The 25,899-nt window shown below is 34.5% G+C and overlaps 1 protein-coding gene across 6 annotated transcripts in view; it reads left to right on the forward strand.

Moving 5' to 3' along the window:
• Positions 1–25,339, forward strand: part of WAPL (WAPL cohesin release factor) — an 89,527-nt gene extending 64,188 nt beyond the window's left edge. For 5 of the 6 annotated variants that reach the window (XM_007478038.3, XM_016426767.2, XM_007478041.3 and 2 more), the window contains 11 exons: positions 5,341–5,568; positions 10,970–11,081; positions 11,417–11,514; positions 12,358–12,434; positions 13,375–13,550; positions 14,124–14,239; positions 14,521–14,682; positions 18,579–18,786; positions 19,774–19,862; positions 22,516–22,611; positions 22,907–25,339. In XM_007478038.3, coding sequence (XP_007478100.1) covers positions 5,341–5,568; positions 10,970–11,081; positions 11,417–11,514; positions 12,358–12,434; positions 13,375–13,550; positions 14,124–14,239; positions 14,521–14,682; positions 18,579–18,786; positions 19,774–19,862; positions 22,516–22,611; positions 22,907–22,972 — 1,428 coding nt within the window. In that variant the 3' untranslated portion in view covers positions 22,973–25,339. The remainder of the gene's footprint in view (positions 1–5,340; positions 5,569–10,969; positions 11,082–11,416; positions 11,515–12,357; positions 12,435–13,374; positions 13,551–14,123; positions 14,240–14,520; positions 14,683–18,578; positions 18,787–19,773; positions 19,863–22,515; positions 22,612–22,906) is intronic. The other variant, XR_459882.3, reaches the window with a different exon arrangement.
• The last annotated feature ends 560 nt before the right edge of the window (positions 25,340–25,899 follow it).

A 25,899-nucleotide genomic window follows, 5' to 3' on the forward strand; every position in this document is an offset into this window, starting at 1 on the left:
CTCTAAAACAAAATTAGGAAATAGATGTGGCATAGTGAGTACTTAGAGAAAAAAGCTTGAAATCAGAGAAATTTGAGTTTCAATCTAATCTCTGCATTAGCTGTATGACCATGTTCAAGTCATGTAACCTAATTGGTAAAATGAGGTAACCTAATCTTTAAAATGAAATAATGCATAAGGTACTTAGCAAATCTTAAAACACTGTATATACATTTTTTCTTTAGAAGTTTATTCACTTATGAAAGACATGAGGTAGGGCAGTGATATTAAACTCAAAACAACATATTAACATTATATTCATTTTGATAATTATTCCCCAATTACATTTTAGTCTGTTTGGCGACTACTCTGGAGCTGTACTAAACCTTTGGTGTAGTAGAAAGAGCACTAAGTTTGGAGCTTTGAAGATCTAAGTTTAGGTCTTCATCCTTCCACTAGATAACTAATGGATCTCAGAAAACAATCTTTTCCCCTCCCTTGCCCTCATTCTCATCTGTAAAATACAAGTATTAATGACTCCTTTTAAAACATTATTCTAGTTATATAAGACATTGTTTTTAAGTCTAATTGATCTATGGAAGGGGCAGGGGGGAAAAGAAAAGTGTAACTTAAAATAGATGCTACGATTTTAATAAGTAGCATTGTTAATATATGAAAAGAATTTGAGATTTGGAGTTACAGGTCCTATGTTGAAATCCCAGATCTTCCATTATCTCAATTTCTATCCTAAGGCGAATTGCTTCTCCCTGACCTCAATTTTCTCAACTGTGATCTTTGTAGTCTCTTCCATGTCCAAATTCTCCAATGTAAGTAACCTAGAAAGAAATCACATCAGCTATTAGACAAATAACTTTTAATCTGGGGGTGGGGGTGAGAGGGGGAAAGCATTATTCCAAGTGAGTAATTTCAAGGTGTAATTTTTTATTGAAGTGTATAGGTAAATTTCAATTAAGTAAAAATTTTCTACAATTTCTGGACTAGTGATTTGAATACTTTTACAAGAAAATGATTACTTGCTAATTTGTGCAGGCATAGGTTTATATCTTTAATGAATTTTATTTTAAATAGACAAAATTTGGAGAGAGGTTGCCAGTAATTTTCTAAAAATTGTAGCAAATTATCATGGCATCAAGGTTTTTGAAAGCTTTGCCAGCAGATCAAGCACTTGCACTTATGTGTCTAATAGCAGAATGAATAAGCCCAGAGAGCTGCATTCCCACAAAGATTGGCCATTTAGTGATAAATTCTTTTGCTTATGGCAACTAGGAAATCTTAACATCCCAGAGAAGAAGCTCTTGCTTTCAAAGGTGAAGAAAGAAAGTACAACAGTAGAATATTTTAAATATTTTCATCTTCTGACTTAGTTATTTCAAATGTAATATCTTCTTTTGAGATGATATGAGCCATGATTTCTAGAGGGGCTAGTAAATTTTGTAACCTTAGTACCATAACAGATACTTCTGTAGTTATAGATGAGTTGCTATGCTGCCTCAGTGGAAAGAGTTTCTTGATCTCTGTGAAATTCTCTATATCGACAGAATCACAAATCTAAGCCATAACAAACAAAAAAGTTTTGTTTTATACAAAATGTTAGATGATTATTAAAAATATTATACACATTTCTTACTGTATCCTTCTCAAACCACCCTTCCCAGAGAGTCATCCTTTATAACAAAGAAGGGAGGAAAAGTACTTAGTAAAACCAACAAGTTTAACATTAATGACATGTTCCATAGACACCCTTTTTATATTTATTCTTTGGATCCAAGCTTGCTAATTAAAATTTCATAACATTTAGTTAGATTGTTCTGATGGTGGTGGTGTTTTTCCCATTTATAATGTCATTATTATATATATATATTTCCCCCTTGTTCTGGTTACTTTAAATCAATTCGTTTGAGTTTTCCCATGTTTCTTCTGATTATTTCTTACAGATAATAGTAATATTCCATTACATTCATATGATATACTGGTCAAGTCCTTCCAGAATCAATGGACTAATACTCTATTTCCAGTTCTTTGCTAATACAAAGAGTGCTGCCTTTGATTCAGATTCTGTTGCTTTAGTTATGTACCACAAAAACATCATAAAAATGTGGGCCTACATTCTAGATTCTTGTGGGTAGATCCTGTATTGTATGCTCCAAAGTCCACAGAACAGAGCCATGCATACAATCCAGACATTTTGTTGAATTTTTTAAGCTAATGTGAGACACTTGGGCAGGTTGAAGATCTGAGAATCTATACCATTAAATAGTTTAGGAATTTGCAAGACCTAATATATTCTCTCATATGATACATCTTTTCAAACTCATTTAGCTGACACAAGTGGCTTCATTTTTTGTACTTCTCCCTGCCAACAACAACAGAAAATTAATACTAAGCCAGTTAAAAATCCTCTAAAGTTAACTTTTTTTTTTTTTGAGGTCAGATTGACATTAAGAACCTGAGCTATTTCATGACTAGTTAAGACTGAAAATGATTTACTGTGCTTATACTAGCTAGCTTTAACTCTCCTCTGTTTATCTCTTTAAACTATTCATCCTTAGACTGCCTTGAACTTTAGTGCAGTGATTTTCTATCTCTATCAGTATATGACACTTAAAGTTAAAATTGGCAGTTGGGATTAGATAAGGTCCTAAATATAGAATCTAGTCATTAATGTGTAGGGTAAGTGGGTCGGTTAGCCTTAGTGTTAGAATATGTCAAATAGATAAGATCATTGATTTTTAAGATATGCTTCATCTTAGTAAAATCATAGATTTTGATAGTGTATAAAGAAAACCCAAACATTTATTTCAAGTAATTAGTAAGTATTAAATGCCTCCTGTGTATCAGTTATTGCATTCAGCATCAGAGATAGAAATAGAATGAATGGGATAGGCATGGGGAGCTGAGAGTTAGAATGTAATAACTGAGGAACAGAAAAAAGGCTGGAAAGAGGGGTTGGTGAAAGATTATAGGAGTTTGTATTTTAAGCTAATGCAGTTGGTATTGTAAAGAAGTGACATGCTTTCTGACCTGATACGCTTTTAAGGAAAAGTTTTTTGGTAGAAGATGGAGAAACTTGAGGCATTGTAACCAATTAAGAGACAGCTGCAATAAATCTAGGCAGGATGTAATGAAGACCTGAACTAAGGTGGGAGTTGTGTGATAAAGAGAAAGGGGTAGGAAGAGAGATGTGGAGGTGGATTCTAGGATAATGCCATGTCTATGAACTTAGAAGATTGCAAGAATGGTTGTGGTTTTTTTTTTGACAGAAATAGAGAAGTGTGGAAGAGGGGCCGGTTTGGACATGTACAAGAGAAATTTCAAAGGTAGAACTAATGTGGTGAGTGTTTGGATGTGAGATAAGAGAGAATGAGGAGTCAGGATTCTTGGGTTGGGAGCCAGAATGTCTTGGACAGCAATAGGAAAGTATGGAAGGGGAATGAAATCCGTTTTGGATATGCTAAATTTAAGCCTGGGGTATCTTGTTTGATAAGTCTAGAGGTCAGTAGAGAGATTAGATCTTAGAATCATTTGTAATTCAAATTTGGCCCCTGATACTTCTGTGTGACCCTAGGCAAGTCACTTAGCCCTTTTTGCCTCCTCTGTCAGATGAGTTGGAGAAGGAATTGACAAATCATTACAGTATCTTTGCCCAGAAAACAGCTAGGTGACTCAGTGGATAGAGAGCCTGGCCTGAAGACCAGGCCTTGTCCTGGGTTCAAATATGACCTCAGATGCATCCTAGCTTTATGATGCTGGGCAAGCCACTTAACTAACCCCAATTATTTAGCCCTTACTGCTTTTCTGCCTTGGAACTTATCAATTCAAAGTAAGGTGTTGTTGTTGTTGTTGTTGTTGTTTTGTTGTTGTTTTTTATGAAAAGGAAACCTTAAATGGGAGGACAAAGTCAGACACAATTTACCTTGGCAAGGAGAAGGGCCACTTCTTTATGTAAGACTGGTATGAAAGAGGTTTCATGAATGATGTGAGAAGATGAGAAAGGAGCTCATGGCAAATTGAAATGAGACAGAGTGGGTGGAAAAGGAAGATCCAAGGAGGTTTGAGAAAGGATGAAACGTTTGGGAAGAGCCCTCTAGTAAATGTTAGTGAATTGATTAGGTAAATATCAAAGGACTGCCTTGCCACAATGAGGACATACTTGAGACAAACCAATTTGCAGTGGATCTATTTAGCAGTTCCTTGGTTGAAAGATTAATTAGGAAGAATAAAAGAATTACCTTGCTGCAATGAAGGCCAGCCTGGTTGAAGTTGGATGTGATGATTTTTAAATGTACCAGAATCAGTCAGATTGTGTTGTATGACTTATATTCTACTCCTATAACAACATTTGAGTAGGAGGGAAGGAGTCTAGTGATGGAAATAATCCAAGTGGTAAGTTTTAGCAAGATATGCTCAGCAGTTAAGAGTAGAAGATTTGTAAAAAGAGGTCAAGAATTGGAGGGAAGTAAAGTCAGAGTAGGGTTAGTGTCATAAGAAAATACTGCCATGGAGGAAAAATTGGCCCTTTGGATAAGAATGAAGAATTCATTTAGAAAGGAAGAAGCCATAGGGAGAGATGGAATGGTAGCAGTTATGGTCAGGTAAAGGAATTTCAGGGTTTTAAATTTTAGATTATGGTAAGATCCAGTGTATGTCCATTCTGTTTGTTTCTGAGGCAGTAGGATTTTAAGGAAACTGAGGAATTGGGATCTTAGAGTCTGAGTGAAGATTTATGGAGATTTTTTAAGCTCCCTAGGTATAAGGGCAAGAGAAAAGGCCAGAATTGAATTCTTTGGGAAAGGAGAGAGGAGTTAGAGGCTGCAGGTATATGCTAGCTAGCCATATTAAGTTGTATTTGATCTTAAATTTTATATGGATAGAAACAGCCATTATTTTTCAGAGAGAGAAGGCGGTCGTGGGGGTTGTTAACCACCTTCCCAGGGTGAAAAAGTCTTTTAATAAAGATAAAAATGTAGTTTGTTTTTTTCCAAATGATAATATTTAGCTGATATATTTATTTGCATTTTCTTCCAAATCTTTAACCCATAACAAACGGTGAAGCAAAACATTTAACTTAATTTCCACACTTCAGTGAAGGAAATTTTAAAAAATCATTTAATCTTTTGTATCCTGAAGGATTTTGAGATAATTGCAATAAAAATTTCAAAGATTCCAATGTGTGACATTATAAAATTCTGGTTAATTATGAACTAAAATTTCTTCATACATATTAAATCAGTTCAGACTTTTATGTATTTTTCCAAATATTGATATGCTATACTTAGAATTTTTGCCTAATTTGCTCAAAATTGGCATGTTACTTAAAACATTCTTTTTTTTTTTTTAAAGAATTTGTCCCTTTGTACAGCAGCTCTTATGTATATATTAAGTAGAGACCGTTTGAACATGGATCTTGATAGAGCTAGTCTAGACCTTATGATCCGACTTCTGGAGCTGGAACAAGATGCTTCATCATCGAAGCTACTGAATGAAAAGGACATGAACAAAATTAAAGAAAAAATCCGGCGACTCTGTGAAACTGTACACAACAAACACCTTGATTTGGAAAACATTACAGTGAGTCTTTCTTAAAACTATATTTTATAAATTGACATACCTAGGGACATTTTATGTTGTTCTTACTAATGGTAAGTATCAAGTCAAACTTTTTCCTCATTAAATTTATGTTAAAAGTAAAAATAATTAGAAAGAGCACAGATCTTAGGAGTCGATATATATGTTGTATTTTAGCTTCTGCTAGATTTTTTTGTGATTCTTGGCAAGTTGTTTTTCCTCACTGAATTTTGGTTTGTCCATACCATCAAATGAATGTGTTAGATAAGCTGCTTTACTCAAATTGTTAGCATGCTTTTGTTCTTACTCCACCCTTTAATAATGCATTTAATTAGGATTTCCTTTACAAGAATATTTTTGAAGTAGATAATGAAAGCAAGTCTAGTGCTCTTGTGAACAGAAGCTGTATTACTAGTTGTTGCAACCATTGGCAAGTTATTTTAACTCCAAGTGAGTTTTAAAATATATAATCATCAGGCATAAAGTTATTAAAGTTTCTGAGGCTGTATTTGAGCATGGGCTGTCTTGCCTCTATTTAGGCATAAGTCTATTCACTGTAGCACCCAGCCACTACCTATAGAAAGTAAGCAAACTAAAAGAAATTCACAGTACTGTATTAGTAATTTACTCACAACATAAAATGAGTACATAGCTACTATGTACTAGATTATACCCCTCATCTCTAGTCTCGTTATACTTAATTTGGTTGAAGCTATGCTTTGAAAGAAATGGTCAAAGTATTTTTATAATAGATATGATTTTAGGAATAGAAGAAATTTTCTAAGTATTTCTTTTGTTTTGTTTCAAGTTATCTAATGAGCTATCATAAAAATTCAGTTTATTGATTTCTCTAAATACTATGTTTAAAATTTTATACTCATGATCATGTAATTAAAAATTCTTGTGATATATTTTTAAGTTGTAGCTATAAGGTATGTGTGTGGACTTTATGGTACACACACAGAAATTAGAAGATAGGAGAAATCCCAAAGGACAATTCAGCTCAGGCCAAGCTGAAACAAGTATTTTCCTTACACTGTACCCCCAAAGCTAGACAACCATACTGTTTTAAGACCCCAATAAGGAGAAATATATCTTGAGATTCCTTGTTCCCTCCTTTCCTCTTACTAGACAGAGATCTATAAATAAATAATTTCCACCAAGAATTAAACATCTTGTAATGTGAAGCTATTTACAGATTAACAAAATAATATTTAAATTTTTTTAAGCCAGTGGTCTGAAGAAAATAGGAGTTTTAGCACCGGGTCTCCAACTTTTTGAACTTTGGCAAACCACTCAAATTCTCTGTGCCTCAGTTTGTAAAATGATGTAATTCATCTTGAATATCTTTAAACTCTTTCTTGTTAAAAGGTAAATGCAGGAAAAAATGTAATGTTTTCTGTTCCCCATTGTTAAAACAAATATTCAAATATGAATGAAACTTTTCACACTCCCTCTGGTGGTTGTTTGAAAAATTGATTTTGTCCATTTGATCCCATGATCCATAGGCCAACAATTAAACCTTGTATATCACAACTTTTTCTATTTTGACAGACAACCTCAATCTTTTTTAAAAATTAAAAAATAATTTTAATAACAAATTTTCACATGAGTTTTCTAAAGTTATATAATCCAAATTGTCTCTCTCCCTTCTTCCCTCCCCCCTCCTGATGCTGGCAAGCAATTCAGTCTGGGTTTTACATGTATTATCACACAAAACCCATTTCCATATTATTCAAAGTATGCTTTGATTGGTATTCAGACTTTTATTAGTTCTTTCTCTGGAAGTAGATAGCATTTTTCATCATAAGTTCTTTGAATTTCTCTTAGGTCATTGTATTGCTGAAAATAGCATAGTTATTCACAATTGATCATCAAATATTATTCCTTTTGCTATGTATGATGTTCTCCTGGTTCTGCTCACTTCATTCAGCCATTCCCTAATTGTTGGAAATCCCTTCCCTTTCCAATTTTTTGCCACCACCAAAAGAGCCGCTATATTATACATATGTAAGTCCACCTTCAACCCCCGTCCCTTCTCTCTCTCTCTCTCTCCCTCTCCCCCTCCCTTTCTCCCTCCCTCCCCCCTAGTAGTACTTTTTTTTTTTTAAACCCTTACCTTCTGTCTTGGAGTCAATACTGCAGAAGAGTAGTAAGGACTAGGCAATGGGAGTCAAGTGACTTGCCCAACGTCACACAGCTGAGACATGTCTGAGGTCAGATTTGAACCTAGGAACTCCCATCTCTAGGCTTGACTCTCAATCCACTGAGCTACCCAGCTGCCCCCCCAGTAGTAATATTGATACATCATAGGGTGTGCACAGTTGCTCAGTCCTTTGAGCATAGTTCCAGATCGCTCTAGAATGATTAGATTGGTTCACAATTCTATCATTAACCTGTAAGTGTCCCCATTTTCCTGTATTCCCACCAACATTTTCTTCTTCTGTCATGTTGGAAAATCCAGTAGGTGTGAGATATACCCCAGAGTTATTTTGATTTGCATTTCTCTATAATCAACAGTGATTTAGGACAATTTTTCATTTGACTTAAATAATTTTTGTTTCTTTTTCTAAAAACATTCCTATCCGTTAACCATTATTTTCCCAGTTATTTGCCTTTAAAAAAAAACAAACAACCTTTAAACTTGTCTTCGATTCAATACTGAATATTGTTTCAAATGCAAATCATAAGTTAGGTTCACACAGCTAGAAAGGGTCTAAATTTTAACCCAGGACTTCTATCCTCTAGGCATGGCTCTATCTACTTGCCTTATTCTGCTTTCCTTCTAATCTTTAGTTCATTGGTTTTGTTTGTGCAAAACCATTTTTACTTTAGTGTAGTTATAGTAATGATTTTGTGGCTCCTAATGCTCTTTCTCTTTTGTTTAGTCATAAATTCTTCCATTATTTATAGATCTGCCAGGTATACTATTCCATACTCCTCTAATTTTGCTTATAGTTTTACCCTTTGTGTCTAAATCATGTAATACACCCTGCTATCCACTCTGTTTTATGAGAGTTCATCCCATTCACAATTATAATTACTAACTGTATTTCCATCCATCCTGCTTTTTTTGTTCATTTATCCTTTTCTCTCTCTTTTCACCTTGTCCCTCTTCAAAAGTGTTTTGCTTCTGGCTACCACTTCTCTCTATCCACTATCCCAACTTCCTTTTCTCCCTGCCCCCTTCTACTTCCCCATAGGGTTAGTTTTATACCCCACTAAGTGCATATTTTCATGATTAAAATATTGTCTTGCCAGAGTTTTAAGTATTTATTAATAAAATGAGGAGAGGTGAGAGAGAGGGAAAGCTTTGGGTTTATCTTAACTTTTCCCAAGCCCACATACTTTGATACAAACCCTCAGGGGCCAACTTTTGTCCTTCCTCCCTTAAGCCACCCAGGGGATATTTGCCCTGTTCCATTGTCCCCCTACCTTAATTGCTGGGTTCCCTGCTGATCCCGTGGGTCACCAGAGCTTAGATTCTGTCCTCATAATCAAGGGCCCCTCAATAACTTCCTTTACACAGTATGTTATTCCTTCTTTGAGCCAATTCCGGTCAAAGTAAGGTTCAGGCATTGCCTACCACCCCTATCCCACTTTTCCTCCACTGTAGAAATTCTTTCATTCCTCCTTCTCCCAGTACAACCCTTTCTCATTTTATTTTTTGAATATTAGCCCATCATAATTAACTCACACCCCTGCTTAGGTATAATTACTCTAATTGTTCTAACAATGATAAAATTTTTAGAAGTTATATATTTATATGTAGAAATATAAACAGTTTAACCTTATAGACTCCCTTATAATTTCTCTTTCTTTTTTACCTTTTTCTCCTTTTGAGTCTTGGTATTTGAAGGTCAGACTTTCTATTCAGCTCTGATTTTTCATCAGGAATATTTGGAAGTCCTCTATTGTATTTAAGTATCTCCTTTTTTCCCCTGAAGGATTGTACTATTTTCCTGGGTCTGTGATTCTTGGTTGTAATCCTAGTTGCTTTGCCCTCTGGAATATCCCTTTTCAAGACTTTTGATCCTTTAATGAAAGACTTGTGTCATTGTGACTCAGTATTTGAATTGTTTTTCTGGCTGCTTGACCAGGGAATATAGCATATCAGAGCATTTTTCCTTGAGTTCTTGAAGGATGATGTCTAGGCCTTTTTTTTTTTTAATCTTATGGCTTTTAGGTAGTTCAGTAATTCTCAAATTATCTCTCCTGGTTCTGTTTTCCAGGTCAGTTTTTCCAATGAGATATTTCACATTTTCTATTTTTTTCATTCTTCATATTTTGTTTTAATGCTTTTTTTTATGTCTCCATGGGGTTATTAGCTCCACTTGTTTTTAGTTCTTTCCTCCAACTCTTCCATTTGGAATTTTCTGGGCAAAAGATACTAAAATGGTTTGCCATTTTCTTCTCTAGCGTATTTTATATTTTTAAGTGTTTTCTTTCTTTTTTCTTTTTTTTAAGTGATTTCTCTTGCATTGCCATCATTTTTCTTCTAATTTTCCCCCTCTTATTTGACCTTTAAAATCCTTTCTGAGTTCTTCCAAGAAATTGTGTCAAGGGAAGGGTGTGGGAGCCAGCTGTGCAGTGCATGAGACCAATTCACATTTTTCTTCAAGATTTTGCACATAATGGTCATCTTTTTCTTGAATTTGGTTTGTTTCTTTTTTGATTTTTCTATGGTGATATTATTTTTTGTTGCTGCTTGCTTGTTGTTGTTGTTGTTGTTGTTTTTAGCCCATTCTTTGCTTTAACTTTATGTTGAAGTTGGGCTTTGCTCCCAGAGAGGTATGGTTTGCATAGAAGCAATAATATAACAAAGTCTCTCAGTGCCAATAAAAGGGTTCCCTGTGATCACCTTCTGATAGTTATCCAACTCCCCCTTACTGTTTGTAGGCTCCAAGGTCTGCTGCTGGCTTGCCCAGGAGCAGCCTGCATTTGACTGTATTCAAATAGTCAAACAGACCTTTTCTAGCAACCTCCAAGTTGTCCAAGGCTAGAAAGTTGTTTTTTCTCATTCTTTGGTAGGTTCTGCTGCTTCAGAATTCATTTTGAGGTGGTATTTTCATGTTCCTTGGAATTTAGGAGAGTTCAGGCAATTCTCTGCCTTTATCCCATCTCTGGGAGGATAGAATTTTGATATTCAGCAGTGATAGCAACTTTTCAGTCACAGATACACATAATTTAATAGGAGGAAGGAATAGATAAGATGTTCATACAGACAGGGCTGTTTTCTTCATTAAACCTTTTCTTTGTATATCATTCATTCCTTTAACACTATTAATATTTTATTATTATTCCATACAAATGTTATATTGAAATTATATTGGTCTAGATAAATAACAGTTTAATATGAGTTTTTCTTAAATAGTCTGCATTAATAGTAAATTCTGATTTTCAGACAGGGCATTTAGCAATGGAGACATTATTGTCCCTTACATCAAAACGAGCAGGAGACTGGTTTAAAGAAGAATTGCGCCTTTTGGGTGGTCTCGACCATATTGTAGATAAAGGTATGACAAACAAATTTTCCTTAACATTTGAAATTTTTATTCAGAGCTACAAAAGTGTCTCTGTAAAGAATTATTTGATGTTGAACAACTAAATTGAATGGATTTTATATGTTGTTAAACATGAAATTTGTTTAAAAAAATTATTGCTTAAAATCTTATTACAGGGTAGTTTAAATTTCTGACATGACAAGGACAGTAGATATAAGTTGACCATACAGAAAATCCCTGGGATAATAATGTTAGAGAAACATCAGTCTTTTTTGTTTCAATGAATATACCTTAAATGTATAAATTTTTAAAGTATGTTTTCATGACGGTTTTTTTTTTCTTCATAGTAAAAGAATGTGTGGATCATTTAAGTAGTGATGAAGATGAAGAGAAACTAGTAGCTTCATTATGGGGAGCAGAGAGATGTTTACGAGTTTTAGAAAGTGTGAGTATAAGTAGATTATTTCAGGATAAAAACTTTTTTGCCTCAAATATTTTATTTTTGTTTCCAAATAACTAATTAGCAGTATATTAAATTAATATTTAACAATAGATTTTGCTGTTATATTACAAAATTGTAAGGCTGTATACATTTTCTTTTTAACCAACAGATATGATTTATGTATAACATTCATTGCAGTAAAAAAGATTAGATTTAGGATCAAAGCACCTGAGTATAAAGTAGCACTCTGTCCCTTGATCATCTCTAGTCAATTACTCCTATTTAAGTCCGTTTCCTTCCCAAATAATTGAGTTCCTTCATATGAGCTAATAGGAAGAACACTAGAATTGAATCAGGATGTAAGCTCTTTTTTTACTACCTTTTTGGGGCCCAGGCAGGTTATTTGCTCACTCTGGGTCTCACACTTTCCTCGTTTCCAAAAACAGATTAAATCTGATGAATTCACAGATTCTTTTGGCCATATATGTTGAGTTGTATCATATTTTTCTCTGACAACTTGAAATTGGGGTGGAATGATTGAATGTCTATTGAAGAACACTTCCCAAAGTGGTTTTTCTCCTGATTATTTTACTTGATTAGTTTCCAACAAGTTTAATGTGGCATCCCATACATCATAGGTGCTCTCAAATTTAATTAGTAACTGGGCTTTATGAGAATTAAACTGAATTTTTTGTTAACTATATTTAGGCATTTTAAACTTAGTTTACCTTCACTATAGATTGGAATTTATTGTCAGGGAAAGTAGATGTCAACAAACTCTTTTTGTCCATCCTCAAATATACAGCAAAGTCTAGTTAATTAAATAATGACTTTTTCTCTTTTTAGGTAACAGTGCATAACCCAGAGAATCAAAGCTACTTAATAGCATACAAAGATTCACAGCTCATTGTTTCGTCAGCAAAGTAAGTACTAAAGTAAACAGAAGACAGTGTAAGTGAGACATTGTTGGATGAAAGAATAAAGGATGTTTGTTCATTGTTTCAATAATTTATTCTCTTGTGATCAAACTCAGCAAATGCACTGGTACAGTACAAGTTCCTCTGACTGCTCTTGAGTTCCAGTTTGTTATTACTATGGGAATAGAATTTAGACCAAATGCCATGCTTGTGTCCAAGAGACTAGTTTAGTTGTGCTTTGTAGGCGAAGTTGAACTGTGAATCCAACATTCCAGACCAAATTGTAGAAGAGTATGATCTCTCAATCAGGTTCCCTTCACCCTCCCCAGTGCCCAGGAACGCCATCCTCAGTAATCAGTTTTAAACATGGATTTGAGGCCATCCTAATGTTGTTGAGAAATAATCTTAACATGCTTGGAAATAAAGGTTATAGATGTCTTTCTCAGAATAGAGCAGAACAGATTATATCCATTCTGTCTTCCTGTCCAGTTCTGTGTCTCACAGGATGTCTAACTGCAGGTGCACATGCTTGATAACATTCTCACTGTCTGAAAAGTGCTTGCAGATGAATGATATATATTATCAATACAGTGGCTAAACAAAATGAAAAGGAAAGCTATCTTAAAAAGTGTTTTCACTCTTTTGTTGGGGTTGTGTGGGATCCTTTGTATTGATTGTTGAATGTTGAATCTATTAAGGCAGTAAGAGAACTTTTATGGAAGATAGAGTGATATAGTTGAAGAAGTAATTCTTGAAAACTAGGAGTTAGGTATACATGAGCTGTGTAAAGAAGAGCCCTGTCTGTACCACTTTGATTCTCGTGAGGGCAGTCTACGAAGTTCTCTAAACCCCAAAGTTGACCACATAGAAGAGAGATTTGTGTTAGAAAGAAATTCATAATATTAGAGAATTAAAGTGAAATGACTTGTAATGTTTTTCTTTTCAGAGCTTTGCAGCATTGTGAAGAATTGATACAACGATACAACCGTGCAGAAAATAGTATATGTTTACCTGATAGTAAGCCTCTCCCCCACCAGAATGTAACTAACCATGTGGGTAAAGCAGTACAAGACTGCATGAGGGCCATCATTGGTGTGTTACTGAATTTAACTAATGATAATGGTAAGTAATCTTTTCTGGAGATTTCCTAATTATAATATACATTGTGGCATTTTTACATAAAAACAAATTATTTTAATGCTATTTAACTTCATTTGCATTGGGATGTCACCTATTATGAAATAATGTGTTGTGGTTAATTATTAGTCATTTCTGGGAATTAGGGGTTTAAAGAATCAGCCCAAAAGATGAAGCAGGAATTAGCATAGATAGTTTCTGTCTCGTGTTCAGTGTTTTGAGTATATATAGTATTACGTGACCTTACTTCCTAATTTTTAATGTTAATTACTTTTTAAAATCTCTTACCTTCCATTTTAGAATCAATATTGTGTATTGGTTCTTAGGCAGAAGGGTGGAGAGGGCTAGGCAATGGGGGTTAAGTGACTTGCCCAGGGTCACATAGCTAGGAAGTATTTGAGGCCAGATTTGAACCCAGGACCATCCGTCTCTAGGCTTGGCTCTCAATTCACTGAGCCACCCAGCTGTCCCCTTTAATATTAATTTAAAAAATATCGATGTATTGTTTGTATAAAGGAATGGATTGCTAAAAACTTGTGCTTGTGAAATTAATTTCAGAATGGGGCAGCACCAAAACAGGTGAACAAGATGGTTTGATTGGCACAGCAATGAATTGTGTGCTTCAGGTTCCAAAGTTCCTACCTCAAGAACAAAGATTTGATATCCGAGTGCTGGTAAGATAAAATCACATAAAAACATGGAGAAAAATGAACATTTGCAAATAACAGGTGAAAAAAACCTTCTCCTTGGAAGCCTTCTATTAGTGAAAGGCAATAGTGATATGATATTCTTTGTCAGAATTTGAATGTGCTTCAATAACTTTTTTTACCCTAAAAACAAAGAACTTGTGAGGTTCTGAAGGGCATATTTTTTTAGGGCATATTATTTGTTAACGATAAAAAAATACTAGACTTGAGTTATTTCTCTTTGTTAAAAAATCTTTTTATTTTTGTAGGGCTTGGGTCTACTAATAAATTTAGTAGAATATAGTGCTCGGAATCGACACTGTCTAGTCAATATGGAAACATCAAGCTCTTTTGACTCCTTCTGTGCTGGAGAAGGAGATGATAGTTTAAGGATAGATGGACAGATTCATGCAGTACAGGCTTTAGTGCAGGTAAGTGACAACCTCGGACTACAAAAGTGATCTTATTCACTTCTGTTACAGTTAAATAAAATTTTAAAGAATTTTCTATCTTAGACCATAATTCCATCATCCGTTATACATTTAGACACTTTATGGAGTTGAAGTATATGTTCATTTTGTATTTTTTGCTTTTAAATGCTCTGTGTGTGTGTGTGTGTTTGTTTAAATTTATTTATTGGTAATTGACCTGTTCTGACAAATGGAATAACTATTTGGGCTAAAATATACAAAGTCTTTGGATTGAGCTAAAAATGTCAATTTTGGTACAGTTTTGAAGAGTTTTTATTGAAGAGTTTCATTCTTTGTGTAGGCTGTTGTAGGTTATTGATAGGTATATGTTATGGAAAGAATCGCCTCTATAAATCCTAATGACATGGGTCCTGCTTACTCACTAGCTTTGTGACCTTGAGAAAGACATATGTCCTCTGGTTGTCTGTAATCCTCATCTATAAAATGCGTGTGTGTGGGGGTTTGAATTTGAGTCCTTTATCATTCTAAATTCAATGGGTATTGGGTGTACGCATTAATTTATATGTGTATTTTCTTTTGGTTACAAGGCAGGAGTTAGCAAGCAAATTTTACTTTCACTGCAATTATAAGCACGCCCATTTCCTAATAATGTTGGATTGTCTTAATTTCCTTTCTACATAAAAAGCAACATTTTTATTGTTTTGTTTTTACATTTTCAAAATGGATGATCTGTAATGACTGAATGGTTCCCCCTAAGACAGTAAACAATTATTAAATATCTTGTGTGCTTTGTACTCTGATAGTCTTTGACAGACTAGAATACCTTGATCTCCTCTCTACAAAATCTATTCCTTAGCTAAGTGTGGCTTAACTGAGGTGGTTGCTTTTTAACCTGAGAGAAGATAAGTTTTTTTCCTTAGAATTAGTGCATAACCTTTTCCTTAGATCTCTTTAGGATTTTACTTATAAGCCACTGCTGGATAAAATAAAAGCTTTAATGAGGTCTCAATTATTCCTGGTGCTACTACTATCAGGAAGTAATCTTTATTCTTAGGTCCTCCTCTTTCCTTTGCCTTAAGTAGTTTTTTCATTTAGGTCTTGTCTCTTAAAGTTATCCCCAATCAACCCACCTTTTTTCTCTCTAACTTCTACATTCTAAGTCTCCTAGATTTTCCCCATCCTGAGCACTCTTACAGCAGTAAGCAAAATCCAAAAATCTAGACTTTGTCCTCCTGACAGTGGGTTTAAATTGGATCTTTCCAGGCAAAGTTAATATCATAATGCAGAGTGACTTCCAGAGTGGTCAAAAGGTCATACCAGGTCATTCCTTTACAAAGAATAATTGAAAGTTAACTAGTCTTTTTCTTTTTCTTTTCTTTCTTTTTCTTTTCTTCTTTTTTTTTTGACCCCTGCAGGGCTCAAATCTGTTCTAAATTCAAATAACAATTGAGATTTCAGCTTTAAAATTGTTACATTCAGATCTTGGTAGTCAGATCTGGACCTCATCAGAAATTGACGTTATTTGTTTTGAATATCCTGGTGGTCTTCTGCCACTCCTTAGGAGATGCCATTTGTGGTCTGGACCTGTATGGTTCAGTAATAACGTGATTATATCCAAATGCCTTGACTTAATTTCATTCAGAACTTTTGGTTCTGTATTTTAATAATATTCTCCTTTTTAAGGCTGGAGTCTTAAACTGAATTTTTAAACTGCAACTAGGAAATTTACAATAAATATAGAAGCATTTTATGACTTAAAAAAACTACATTGCAAAGAGTGTTGTTTAACAACTGTGTTATTTACACAGCAGGACTTAATACCCACAAGGCATTTCTTCCCAGGTGATCCCCTGAATGAGGCTCACAAGTTGCAGCATGGTATGGAAAGAGCACTGGACTAGGAGTCAGAAGACCTGGGTTCAAGTGCCAGCTCTGCCACTTACTAGCTGTGTGACCTTGGGCAAGTCATTTAACCACTCTGAGCCTCGGTTTTCTCATCTGTCAGATGGTCATAATTCCTGCCCTTACCTACCTCACAGAATTGTGAGGATTAAGAGCAATAATGGATGTAAAAGCACTTAGCAGTATATAAGGCCATACTAATAAATGTCAGATATTACTGTATTTTGTTGTTATTTTGACATTAATTTAAAATGTTACCAAGTGAGAATAAGTTAGTGACAGATATTTGAGGTCAATCTTAACATCTCTATCTCAGTCATTCATTTGTCATAAAAACCAAGGGACTTATTTGGAAGCAGTTAGTTACCCTATATTTATAGTGTCCTCTAGTTGAGGGAGCTATTCCCCAAATCTCCCTGTTCTATATTTGACCTCTTTTGCTCTGTCTATGATTTAATCTAAATCCATTTGTTTTCAGACTTCTTATCCAACCTTTGTGCTCTCTTAAAAAAAACAAAAAAACAAAAAAAACCTTGCTGTCCTATAAAGGAAATTGAGTAGTATTCCTTTTAATATGTCCTAAAATAAGGCTTTTTCTGCATCAAAATTATCAACTTTTTTTTTTACTTCTGTTTTTCCAGGATTGGGTTTAAATGTCCTTTTTCTCACTCTACAAACTCTTCCTGGATTTATATATATAGACTGTTTGTCTTTCCAGTTTGAGGAGTTGTGATTTCCTTAGTCCCTTCTCACATGGAAGCTAGTCCCATCCTTTGGTTAGTTTAGTTGATTTTAACGTTTCTAGTATTAATTTCTTTCTTTTAAGATTTGATTATCGGAACTGCATGCAATATGAAATCATTTTTGTGCACTGTAGTGCAATACCGTCTCTCCTTATTTCTGGCACTTCTGTTTTATAATTCCCTTCTCTCCCCCTACCCCCCTTTTTAGTTATTTTAGCATCAAAATATTTGAACTACTGTAGAAAAATCTGCAACCACTTCTAGATCCCTTTCCTAAGTGATAGCTGGTAGCTCAGAAATCAACCATTAACAATTGCCAACCCCTGTTCCCCATTACTTTATTCTTGCTCAGTTGGAAATTTGACTTTTTCTGCATGGTTACAAATTTTTCTAAGATCTTCCTGCAACTTAATTTATCCCTTTTGATTTGACATCTAACCCTAGATGAGTTTTAATATTGTCTTTTTCACCAAACTTCCTTTTTCCAGGCTGTTAATAAAAATGTAAATGAGATTGATCCCCAAGTTAATCTGATGCTTCTCTATTATCCCCTACTTGTCCTCCCCCTTTCCTGTCATTAAAAAATAAAAATTATTTCAGTCCCACTGATAATCACTGTATTTGTGTAAACTAGTTTTTGGTATGGGGAACACCTAAATAAATGATATTTGCTGGTTTTTCCTTGTTTGCATGTATATTTCCTCAAAAAAGTCATAGTAACTTAGTCATGAATGATTTCCCCATCTAGAAGCCATGTTGTCTTTCATAGTAGCTTGCCATTTTTAAATAATTCACCAAATTGCCTTTTTTCCTATCCCATTTATTTCACCAGGTCTAGGCTTTTCTTAATGCCTATCATGCCTTCTCTTCAAAATTCTAAATGATCTTAAAACTCTCATGAAAGTTATTGTTACCTTTCAGATTTGCAACAACAAAAATCCATTTTTTAAAAATAAGTAAAAAAAGAAACGTTGAGAATAGATAAGTATTGTTGCAGTATGGTAGGCTATATACCAAGTATGTATGTTTTATACTATTTATGAGTTAGGGGTTTTGTTTTGTTTTTTTCCCCCTGATCTTATGTAGCACGAAGGCAAAGGAAAGTCTCTTAATCAGTATCATCCTTTTCACCAATTAGTAATTTCATGTAATAACTTTTTATTTTTAAAAATAGGAAATCCCTTAAATGCATGTATACATAGAAGCTATTAAGTATGAACTGATTTTTACTGTTTCTAAACTTTTAATTAGTTATTCCTCGAACGTGAGCGAGCAGCCCAATTGGCTGAAAGCCAAACAGATGAACTTATTAAGGAAGCTCCCACTGCTCAGCATGATAAGAGCGGAGAATGGCAAGAAACAAGTGGAGAGATACAGTGGGTTTCTGCTGAAAAACCAGATGGTACTGAAGAAAAAGATAAGAAGGAAGAGGATGATGAAGAACTTGACCTCAATAAAGGTCTGTTTGTTGTTTTTGAGAGGTGTGAATGAAAAATAGGCAGATACCATCTATTCAACTCAATATTCCCATATATTTACCATGGAACTTTACAGTTTATACTGCATTTTCAGATCTAGCTGCATATTTATATTATAACAATTTGGTGGCATACAACACGACAGAAGATAGCTTACTTTTTTTAGACCTGGGGGGGGGAGTCCAAGATTAAGGTGATTTACCTATAGACCTAGTAAGTAACTGAGCTGAGATCCTAATCTGTAGTGTTCTTTGAGTTGACTCCTTATAACTGAATTCTTTAATCAAGTTGGAGTTAATTCTTTGTACCGGTCTGAAATGCTTGTTTCATCAATTTTTTTTAAAAACACTCTTAATACTTATGGAAAAGAGCAAAGCATCTTATTAAGTAGAAATTTTGTTAATCCTGAGGTCTGAGTTCTCTAATCCAAGCTCTGCCACTGACCAACATGTTATATCAATTGCAAGAGAGCAACCACCCTTAGTTAGGGTTAAGTGCCCTTTCATAAATACCTTATCCTGTTTGCTTCTGTTGTATCTGTTAGCAGTTCAGACTGGCTTTCAGAGCACAACTAAGGTTAAGTACCAGTCTTTCTCCTGTTGGTAGACAAAAGTGGATCCTTGGGTGCTAATGTTATTAGCAGATAACCTCTAAAGTTTCCTCCTAGTTCTAAAAATATGATCTCCAACTGTATTATCTATTCAAATGGTAGTGAAATAAAAAGTGACAAAATGTGGAAATAATTTCTGGCCTAAATTACTGGCCCTATTCGAAATCATCCATTTACAGAGTTTTCCTTTTTTGAAGTTACTGTGCTTCTTTCTTTTGACACTTACACATATAAAACTTTTCAAATAATTGTGAGGGAGGGGAAAGATACCTAGATACCATAAGAGTAAAAGAAGTTTTTTTTTTTTAACATGAGATTTTCTTATTTTGCCAAATATCTTTAAAATACTTTTTTTCAGCCCTTCAGCATGCTGGCAAGCATATGGAAGACTGCATCGTGGCCTCATATACCGCACTGCTTCTTGGCTGTCTCTGCCAGGAGAGTCCAGTAAGTTACATAGTTATATATTTATTTTTTTGTAATGACACTTAATGCATTTCATATGACTGTTTCAGTTCCTTTTTATTTTTTGCCATTTCATTGTGACAAAGAAAAGGCAAGAGACAATTTTGTTGTGTAATTTTTGTATTTTAATCAGAATAATTTTGAGTCCTTATTTTTTGTAGTCTAAGCACACTTTCTCCCATAAGTATAAATTTTTAATTAAAAATATTAAAAATATTTTATCATCAACACAACTCAGGAAAACCTACAGTATGGGTGTGGTATGGGACTTGAACCTGGGTCTTTCTCACTCTGAAGCTAGCTTTCTGCCCATGTCCCCTTTGGCCTAGACAGCTAATAAGAAGTTGGAATCAAGCCTGGGTTTTCCTGACTGTGTGTTCAGCTGACTATCCACATACAGTAATAGTTGGAATGTGGCTTAGAATTAGTTGAAGGTATCCCCAAGTATGGGAAAGATAGAATTTAAAAATATTGGGAAGGCTATGCTTGAAAAGCAGAAAGAAGAGTTTACAGGGGAAATGGTAATATTCTCTTCCATGATTTCAGAAAAAAAATACTGCTTTCAAGAGTCTGATCTTTCTAATTGACCATGCTGGAAATTTTTAAGCATTGTGTTTATTGAACTCCATTTCTTAAAAACTGTTGAATCATCAAATCAATCATAGTCTTTTATTTTGTATCCATTCTTTTCCTTGCATGTGCATATATCTATATCTCTATCTCTATCTCTCTCTCTATTTCTCTCTATTTCTCTCTCTCTCTCTCTCTATTTCTCTCTCTCTCTCTCTCTCTCTCTCTCTCTCTCTCTCTCTCTTTATATATATATATATATATATATATATATATGTGTGTGTGTGTGTGTGTGTGTTGTCGACCCCACTAGGCCAGAGTCTTTTCACCTCGTGTCATACTGTAGCACATTTCTGGTCTCTCTTTTGTTTGTCTGAGCTCTCATCTCTTCTTGGATAACAGTGTGAAATTATGACCTCCTTCAGGCTTAGTAACTTTCTGTGCTCCCTTGTTGCTAACAGAACTCATTTCAAAGTTGTTCTGCTTAGTATTTGGGGCTCTCTTCTAAGCATGAATCATCCTGCTAAAACCAGTCTTCCAAATATTATTCTTCCTTTCCTTTGATTTTTTTTTCCTTCTTGACTTTCTAAGGTCTCGCACTTCTACCTTTGTAAATTATTACCTAAAACTCTTAACTTTATGCCTATATCTTGGTAACTAATATTGTTGTTGTCTAATATTATTGAATTACTTTATATGGAAATACCATCTTTGAAAGATCATAAGTTTCTTAAGCATTTCTGGGTGATTAGCCACTCAGTATTTAATGAAGTACACCTATCTTCAGTGAATTATGAAGTCATTGATTTGATTTGGGGGTTCTTAAGGAGAAAACTATAGAAGCAATGTTAACTTAAATAAGAGATGAACAGAAGAATTGCATGGCATATGTTGGCTGAGCCCTTTTTGTGGGGGGGGGGGGGGGGGTTGCCAATGAATCAATACCACTGTGTGGCATAGTCAAAGGAGCACTGGACCTGTAGTCCAGAAGACCTTTGTTCAAATCCGGCCTCAAACACTTAATGACTGCATTACTTTGGGCAAGTCACTTAACCTCTTTTTGCCCAAGTTTCCTAATCTGTAAAATGAACTGTGTGGGGGCATGTTAGAAAGCCTAGACCATACCACTTTTAATGCCTTAGAGCCAATACTTTATATTGGTACTAAGGCAGAAGGTAAGAGGGTGTGTGTGTGGTTTTTTTTTTTTTTTTGATGAGCTGGAGAAAGGAATTGCAAACTATTTTAGGATCTTTGCCAAGAAAACCCCAAATTGGGTCCCAAAGAATCTGTAACAACTATAGCATGTGGCAGACACTGTACTATAAGGACTAAGGAAAACTACAAAATAGAAAGGAAATCAAGTTTCTTTTTAAATAACAACTAATACAGAAATAATAATACAATGGCTAGCTACTTGGAGTTAAGTGATGTGCCCTGTCTCACATAGCTAGGAAGAGTCTGAAGTTAGATATGAATCCAGGTCCTCTTGACTCCAGGCCTACCAAGCTGCACCTTTGATTTTTTTTTTTAAGACATTATCTTAATTCTAGGGGGGAAAAAAAAACAAGTTAGATTTTCAAGGGCAATGCTGGCAAGGGAAGAAAAGAGATTTTCTATGTCCCTAAACTTTCATAACTCAGTTTTGACATTGTCCGTTTTGGGTAAAGTGGCTGTGATAAGAACCCTAACTGGTTACTTCTGAAAAGATTTTTTTTCCTCTTTTTTAGTAGTAGTTTTGTCTGGAGTGTTGCACATGTGGCGGTGCGGGTGTGTGTGCGTGTGCGGGGCGCGTGCGCCCCCCCCCCCCCCTCCCCCCCTCCCCAGTCTGGATTCGGATGAACCCACAATCATGTGTGCTAGTTGCTTTTTCTCCTTTTCTTAGCTGTCAGCATAGCATCTGACTTTCGGTACTATTTTCCATCTCCCAAAAGATCTTAAGCTGATAAATAGGAAGACTCTTTTAGAAGTATATGCAGTTCTATGAATAAAAACCTACACAGAATGTAACTTTATTTTATATGTACAGATACTTGTAAATATTTGTCAAATTGAAATGTTTCCTCAGATCAATGTGACTACTGTGAGGGAGTACTTACCTGAAGGGGATTTTTCAATAATGACTGAAATGCTCAAAAAATTTCTCAGTTTCATGAATCTTACCGTAAGTAGCCTATATTTAAAAATATTTTTTTCATCTCCCTTTTTTAGCACCTTACAGACTTTTAATGTCAGTGCAGACTAAACACTGAGGACTAGTGGGGAGTTGGGAGAAATACAAAGTATTATCGTATAGGAGTATAGAATTTCTGCCCCTCCATTCATCTTTTTCTTACCAGGCTCTTATTTTGAGGTTAAACTACCTATTTTACAGTTCTCAGCAGAGTAAATGTGAAGTAACTAACTTTGAATAATTACTTTTTAAAATTCTTTGGTTTCTATTACTTTCTCACCCATAGTGTGCTGTTGGAACCACAGGCCAGAAATCTATCTCTAGGGTGATTGAATACTTGGAACACTGCTAGATACTTCATTTCCGCTGTGAGCACTCAACTAATGCTGGAGCCACCTTTAGACAAAGGAAGAAGTCATGAAAGAAGTCCTTGAAGATATACTAAGAGCATTCATCTGTGTCATTCGTGTTCGGATTTTAAAGCTACTACCTGGTCTCTTAAATCATGCATTCTGCATTTGCTAAATGACAGTTACTACATCAATCTGCAACTATCAAAAATGAGGGGAAAAGGTTCTTATGAAAATAGAAAAAATTCAGGCTATTAATGATGTAGTGCAGTATTTAAATGTCCATGTTTTGGCAGGCTTTACCCTTGCTCCCCTCATTTTCTTGCTTTGTTTCTGGCAAGTATAAAGGGGAGAAAATTTGCTGCTGATAATGCAACTGCTGTGTATGTTGAGCCACTGTTGTCATGCCAGCCAGGTGCAAAAGCAGCTTTTCTACTGAGGTATCAGACAGGTGTTCAAAGTACATTCTGGACAGCAGCATAGCTCCTTTCTTAAGTCTCATTTGCTTTTGCTTTTTTGTTGAATGAATCCAAAATCATAAAATAAAGCTTTTATGTAATTTTGTGATTTTTAACTACTGTCTATATTTAAAAATTTGTTGGAATCCAAAGAGGCAAGAATTGGATAGTTTATTTTTTTACTCTTGACCAGGTTCAAGTTGTTGGACTATTTTTCATTTCTAACACCATCCTAAACCATAGAAAATTACATACCATGAAATGTCATAGTTCTAGACGGCATGCAAGATAAGCAATCCAACAGTTTGAAAGGGAATATTATATGAAAACGCAGTAACTCTAAATGTTGTGCCCTGTTAAGGATAAAATGAAATATCAATCCCAGGGTAGTTTACACTTAATTATAGGTAAAAATCTTTGAAACACTGTTCTGTTTCAAGGGCGGACTCTAGATATATTTTATAATGCGCAGTACAGTAGATATAAAGAAGCTAAAACACCAATGTGGAATTCATGTTTCCAGATAACATTTCTATTAGTATATTCTTCTATAGAATGGCAAAATCAAATGCATAAACATAAAGCCTTAAATTGCTGATTTAGAGAAGATCTTTTGTCCAAAGTCTAATTCATAGCAAAGCATGATGTTTGAATACTTTCATCGAACACAAACTCTCAGAAAATGCATTTTACATATTTCAGTTTGGAACATGGCAGTGATTTCTTCCTTTTATTATTATTCAGACCATTAAAACTTGGTAACTTTTTTCTTTTAAATTAAGCTGGTCTCAAATATTTGCAGGCTTTCCAGAGATCTATTTCATCAACATTTGTTAAATACCTTTATAGGTAATTATATCATGTTTCTTCATTGGATTTATAAAACTTGAAGCCATAAAAAAAAAAGAGTTCGGTGTGTATTGGGGAAAATAACTAAAAGTCTAATCTTTTACCATTTAGACTTTGTTATTTCCTTGTATAAAGTTACAAATCTCTGCTCTTGTATCAGTGCCAGCTGTAATTATTTTTACTACAGTGGCTGCCTTCTATGTCTTCCTATTTTTGATAATGCAGATTGTTGGGGATTCTATAAGGAAGTAACTGATTAAAGGCAAATCCTGTTTTGCTTGTTTCTTCTTTTTCCTCCCTTTTCTCATCTAAGAACATATGCCAGTGTAACTTTGAAAAAATTGCCCTGGATCTAAAAAATTGAGAGCAAATTGGTTTAAAATATGTATATGAGCAAATGATGTTCACAGATAAATCAGCTAGATATACTCTGTCTCTTTTGTTTGATTAATTTTAGAATAATGTTTTTTCATTGATCTTTGGATTTCAGAAAACAGTTGTAGGCTAAAATGACTAGTGGCAGATGGTAAGGAATAATGAAAAAGTTAGAAATAATGAAGAAAATCAGGGCTAACTCTATTTCTCTGTTACACTGGTAATCGTTTTGAATGGGAATTGATTTACCTCAGTGTTTAACAGTTTTTTTTTTTATAATAACCAATTGTCAAGCACTGATAGAGATGCAGAATTGAATGGGGGAGTAGGGCAAAGTGGTCACCTTTGAACTGCAGTGCGTTTGTGTGTTTGAAACCCTCAGAGAACTCTGCATTCAAGGGTCCTTGAGGCTGACTTGCAAATTAACTAAAGTTTTAAAGTAACTTTTTTTCCATTGTAAATATTTCTGTAAATACTATCAATTGGAAATTAGAACAGTAGAGTACTTTTCTGAATCCAATCCTATTTTTATTTTATACAGTATTTCTCAGCTGTGATCTTTGGAGCAAAAGCCAACGGCAGGAAAAAAATAGTTTGTACCAGTTTCATGAAGTATGTCTTTGGGTTTTTGTAAATAATTTTAACTCAAATAAAATTGCTACTTTCAATATATAAATATCTATATAATGTAGTCTTTAATGTCAATTCATAGTATTTAAGGTTTGACATTTCATTTATGTAAATGTAGGCTATCCACAAAAATTAATGTATTTTAGAGAAAATTCTTTCTAAAATGTGTTTGGTGGTTGTAAACAGTGATAGATATTTGTAATGGCATTCAAGGTTTGTTGAATCTTACAGGTGGCTCTGTGCTGTTTAGTTACTCTTATCTTGTCACAACTGGCAGCAAGCCTTTCTCTAGTAGTTTTTCCTCATAATATGCTATTCTCATCACTTAGGTTTATACAGTTCTTAATTTATATAGCTCTTGGACATTTCAAAATGCTTTTCTCAGGTCTGCTTAGGTGGCTAATGTGTCATTAAATCCATCTTGAAGATTCAGAGAGAGAGGCTTAGTAACTTGTACATCAGACTTAGTCTGATTCCGTTTTAGTCAGAGATAAGTAAATACCCCAAGTTTCTTGACCAAATGGATAATAACCTATAAAGCAAAGAAAAACTGAGTAACCATCATCTTTAAAACCACCTTCTCTTCTGGTTTCTAGTAGTTAAATTCAAGTTTATTT

The sequence above is a fragment of the Monodelphis domestica genome, chromosome 1, assembly GCF_027887165.1.
Source record: "Monodelphis domestica isolate mMonDom1 chromosome 1, mMonDom1.pri, whole genome shotgun sequence".
Classification (NCBI taxonomy): Eukaryota; Metazoa; Chordata; class Mammalia; order Didelphimorphia; family Didelphidae; genus Monodelphis; species Monodelphis domestica.